The sequence below is a fragment of the Condylura cristata genome, unplaced genomic scaffold, assembly GCF_000260355.1.
Source record: "Condylura cristata isolate star-nosed mole 26May11 unplaced genomic scaffold, ConCri1.0 scaffold00014, whole genome shotgun sequence".
NCBI lineage: Eukaryota > Metazoa > Chordata > Mammalia > Eulipotyphla > Talpidae > Condylura > Condylura cristata.
Genome location: NW_004567115.1, coordinates 51294214 through 51298930, shown reverse-complemented (window position 1 = coordinate 51298930; position 4717 = coordinate 51294214). Strand labels below are relative to the sequence as shown.

The following is a 4717-nucleotide window of genomic DNA, read 5'->3' as shown; positions in this document are numbered from 1 at the left end:
GGGGGGTGACCAGGCCGTGAGCTGGGGCCGATGGCTGGCGGCGGAGGGCGGCTGTGCCCTGAGCGGCCCGCCCGTCGCTCCCGCAGGGCGCTCTGAACGACACCAAGGAGTCGGAGCTGAAGCTGAAGGAGTCCCAGGGCGTCTGCAACGAGACCATGGCCGCCCTGTGGGAGGAGTGCAAGCCCTGCCTGAAGCAGACCTGCATGAAGTTCTACGCGCGCGTCTGCAGGAGCGGCTCGGGGCTGGTTGGCCGTCAGGTGAGCAGGGCCCAGCGGCCTCGGCCGCGCCTGGGCGCTGAGCGGGCCGAGGAGAGCTGGAGGAGACGGCCCCCCACCCCCAGGCCAGGCGCCCTCCGCCTTTGGGGCCGTGTGTGCCACTGTTGACTGGGAATGCCCGAGGCTCGCAGAACCGGCCTGGGGGTGTCGGGGGCTCCTGGGCCGTGAGAACGGACGGGCGCCGCCCTGACCGGCCCGGGGAGGGATCGGCTCCGGCGCAGCGGCAGGAGGCTGGCCGCCGCCTGTGGCCGGCCCTCACGCCGCGCTCTGGCCACAGCTGGAGGAGTTCCTGAACCAGAGCTCGCCCGTCTACCTGTGGGTGAACGGCGACCGCATCGACTCCCTGCTGGAGAACGACCGCCAGCAGACGCACGTGCTGGGCACCATGCAGGACAGCTTCGACCGGGCGTCCAGCATCATGGACGAGCTCTTCCAGGACCGCTTCCACGGCCGGGGGCTCCAGGACCCCCGCCTGTTCTTCCCCTTCGCCTCCCCGCCCCGGAGGTCGTTCTCCTTCAGTCCCAGGTCCCGCTTCGCCCGGGACATAGTGCCCTTCCGCGCCTTCCAGCCCCTGCACTTCGAGGACATGTTCCAGCCCTTCTTTGAGATGATCCGCCAGGCCCAGCAGGCCATGGAGGCCCACCTGCACAGCGTGCCTTACCAGTTCCCCATGGCCGAGCTCGGTTAGGCGCCTCGTTCTTCCTGTCGGGCGGGACCCGGCAGGGCTCGGACTGTGCTGGGCGTTCGGGCGCCTGCACTTCTGTGCCCCCAGCAGCCCTGGGGTGCACCCCCACCGAGGGGGGGGCTCTGGCTGCGGGGAGGGAGCGTCCGAGCTCTCGCAGCCACCTCGCGGACTGTCCGCTCCATCTCCCAGCAGCGGGGGCAGCGCCCTCCCTCGGGAGTGGGGGGTGCCTTGCATATAACCCAGACAAGTGCTGCCTGCGTCAGCGCCAGCTCAGGACGTGAACTGGGGTCTGGGCCGGGGTGGACAGTGGTGCGGCGGGCTCAGGGAGGGGCCCCCTCTGCTTGCTCGTGACCGTCCCCCGACGCCCTCCCCCTCCCGCCTCCAGAGGACACCCCTGGCCACGCCGATGACCGCACCGTGTGCAAGGAGATCCGCCACAACTCCACCGGCTGCCTGCGGATGAAGGATCAGTGTGACAAGTGCCAGGAGATCTTGGCCGTGGGTGAGTCGGCAGCTTGGGTCCCGGGAGCCCCTGGGGCGCCCTGGGGGGCAGGCGGCCAGCAGCAGCTAGTCCGGCCCTGTGTCCATGCAGCCGCCGTGCGGGCGGGTCCTCCCCGGCTGGCCAGTGGGCCCCTGAAGCGGCAGGGCTGTCCCCGGCTGACTCGCCCTGCACTCGGGCTGCTGCGATTCTCACTAAGCCGGCGTGCGGCGGCTCTCCCCTCGCCGGGCTCGTGAGTCTGGCCCGCGGCCCAGGGCGCCCGCAGTGGCTCCTCTGACTGGCCGGCCCCGAAACCCAGGGGAGACTTCCCTGCAGCTGGCCCCCGCGGTAGTTCCCGTCTGGCCATCGACTAGCTGCTGTCCAAGCTCTGGCGGCGTCTGGGACACGCCGGCTCAGGCAGGAGGAGGCCCTGTCCTCCCTGAAGAGCTGGTCTGTCCCGAGCCCGTCTCTCGCCGGGCCAGGGCAGGCCCGCAGAGTCCCGTGGCCGCTGCTGGCCTCGTCCCATAGTAGCCTCCGTAGGCTAAGCCCCAGCCCTGGCGGAGGCCGGTGGCGGAAGACGTGCAGGTGAGCGCACACCTGGCCTCTTGGCCCGAGGCAGCACCCGGAAGGAGCGCGAGTCACCGTGAACCACCTGCGAGAGTCGGTCACCCGGCCCAGGCCGGGACGGAGGCTGGGGCGGCCACGGTGTCCAGCACCGTCTCTCTGACGCGGGTCTCAGCTCGCCTGAGTGAGCCTGCAGCTAGCCACGCTGCAAAGACACACTTGGAGAACTTTCCAGAACCACAGGCCCGGAGGAGCAGAGCCTAGGTTTAAGACTCAAGTCCCGGGTTCGGCCCTGAGGCCAGGCCTCGTGGTGTGGCCTCGTGGTGTGGCTTTAAGAAAGCAGTTTACCTCCTGGGGCCTCCGTTTCACTGTGGGCAGAGAGGGAGCTCCGCAGGCTCCCTCTGCCACGGCGGCCCAGGCAGGCGGCTGTAACCTTCCCTCGCTCCAGAGGGACCCCCGGCAGGGGGCGCGAGTCCAGGCTGAGCCCCCAGATCCAAGCTACCCCAGGGGAGGGCCCTGCGCCCCAAGGTGAAGCCGCGGCCTCCGAGGGGCCCATCCCTCCCTCCCCACCCCCACGTGACCCCCCCACCCCCAGCTCAGCCCCTCCTTGGGGCTGCCTGATTTTCACGGGCGCTTCTGCCCCTCGCCCGCCCCCTCCCCGCCCGTCCCCACCTGCTGTCCTCCCTCAGACTGCTCCGCCGAGAACCCCGAGCAGGCCCTGCTGCGCCAGGAGCTGAACGCGTCGCTGCAGCTGGCCGAGAGGTTCTCCCAGCTGTACGACGAGCTGCTGCGGTCCTACCAGCAGAAGATGCTCAACACGTCCTCGCTGCTGAAGCGGCTCAACCAGCAGTTCAGCTGGGTGTCCCGCCTGGCCAACCTCACGCAGGGCGAGGACCTGGACTACCTGCAGGTCACCACGGTGAGCGGGGCCATGCGCTGGGGCCCCGGGGGGCACCGGGGGAGCCCTCCGAGGGCCTGGCCCAGCGCTCGCCGGGGACAGCACGTGAAAGCACTTGTGTCCATGCTGGCAGCCGTCAGGGAGGTGAAGGGGGAGGGCGGGGCGGGGACCTGGGGAGGGGCGTCGGTCAGCGCCTGGCTGGTGGCAGAGCGGCCTCTGCGTCCTGGGAGAGCTGCTGCCGGGCTGGGGCCTCGCCTGCTCCTTTCTCCCGCAGCAACCCCTGGCGCCCAGCGGAAACCTTCGGGGGCTCCCGCCTAGTCTCCGGGGCTCCTGGCGGGTGGGCACCCCCAGGTGGCGTTTGCCCTGCTCCCCCCGCCCCGGGGGCCGCCAGACGCTGAGTCGAGGCTGTGACACCCCACCCCTTCCAGGTGAATTCCCACTCCTCGGACGCCGACATTCCCACTGGCATCACTAAGGTGGTGGTGAAGCTGTTCGACTCCCCTCCCATCATGGTGACGGTCCCCGAGGAAGTGTCCAGGAACGACCCCAAGTTCATGGAGACCGTGGCGGAGAAAGCGCTGCACGAATATCGCCGGAACAACTGGTGAGCGTGGGTCTCCCGGCCCCCCTGCCCGGCCGGCCCCGGCCAGGCGACAGGGGGACATGAGTCGTGCCCGGGGCTGGGCCTTCTGGCCGCGAGCGTCAAGGGCGGCGGCTGCCTTCCTGGACACCCAGCCCCTCTCCCGTCTTGCTTGCAGGGAGGAGTGAGCTGAGAGGCCGCTGAGAGCACCGCATGTCACCGGGCCCGCCCCGCCCCAGCCCCTCCCCGGCTGCGGGACCCACTAACGCCCACGCGCTGGGGGGGAGGCCCCCCCCCCGCCGGCCACTAACCCAATAAAGCTGCTTGTCATCTGAACGCACCGGCGTCCTCTTTCTGCGGGGTGTCCTGCGTCCCATACCTGCGTCGTGCTTTGGGGGTGAGAGAGTAGGAAGAAAAGGCAGCGAGGGACAGCGCACTGTTGGGGTGAATGAGCAGCGGCATCCATCTGGTCGCACAGGTGACCGGCGTCGGCTGGTCACGCACAGCGGGGCTCCAGCCCCGTGCCCCCTCCCGGCGGGCGTTAAGCCCTCGAGAGATTGAGAGGGGCGAAGGGGTGTCAGGCCACGAGGGGGCTGGGGGAGGCACCTCAGGATGGGGTGCGGTGTCTGGAGGGCCCACCCCGTGACTTGGGGGCCGGGAGGGGAGGGCTGGACAGTCTGACCTGGCCGTCCTGCCTGGATAATCGGCCTCCAGAGAGGAAGGGTCTGGAGAGCTTCGGGTGAGGGACACGGGGGCCCGGGGAGGGCATCTCCTCAGCTGGCTGTGGATTCCTATCCTTTGGGCAAAGTGGTGGCCTAGGAGACGCGCTGTCCTGAGGCGTGTGAGCTCTGGCAGATGAACTGGCCCTGAGCAGAGGTGGGGAGGCCCCCACCCCGCCGTGTGCACACGCGCGTGCACACACACACACCCCATCTCTGCTAGAGGCACAGGCTGGGCCGTGGCTGGTGTTGGGGAGGGAGGCCTTGGTGGCAGGGCCCGACCTGGGAGGGAGCCCTGGGGGCAGCCGGGCCCTCTGCAATCGGCCCTGAACTCCACTAGAGTCGGAGTCCAGGTGGATTCACCCGCACCGCACCCTGCTGAGAGCCGCTTGTGTTGCATGCGGGCTGGGAGCCCCCAACAGGGCATCACGTAGTTGAGAATACAAGGAGTGTGATGACGACGTCGGTCAGTTCCAAGGTCTCTTGCTGTTAGGAAGAGAGGTGTGTCCCACTGTCTA

At 69.6% G+C, this 4717-nt stretch overlaps 1 protein-coding gene across 2 annotated transcripts in view; it reads left to right on the top strand.

Annotated features, from left to right (window-relative positions):
* The window catches only part of CLU (clusterin), a 9294-nt gene extending 5478 nt beyond the window's left edge, over positions 1–3816 (top strand). For both annotated transcript variants that reach the window (XM_012724946.1, XM_004682527.2), the window contains exons 4-9: positions 87–257; positions 553–958; positions 1346–1462; positions 2692–2921; positions 3329–3504; positions 3659–3816. In XM_012724946.1, the coding sequence (XP_012580400.1) occupies positions 87–257; positions 553–958; positions 1346–1462; positions 2692–2921; positions 3329–3504; positions 3659–3668 (1110 nt within the window). In that variant the 3' untranslated portion in view covers positions 3669–3816. The remainder of the gene's footprint in view (positions 1–86; positions 258–552; positions 959–1345; positions 1463–2691; positions 2922–3328; positions 3505–3658) is intronic.
* The last annotated feature ends 901 nt before the right edge of the window (positions 3817–4717 follow it).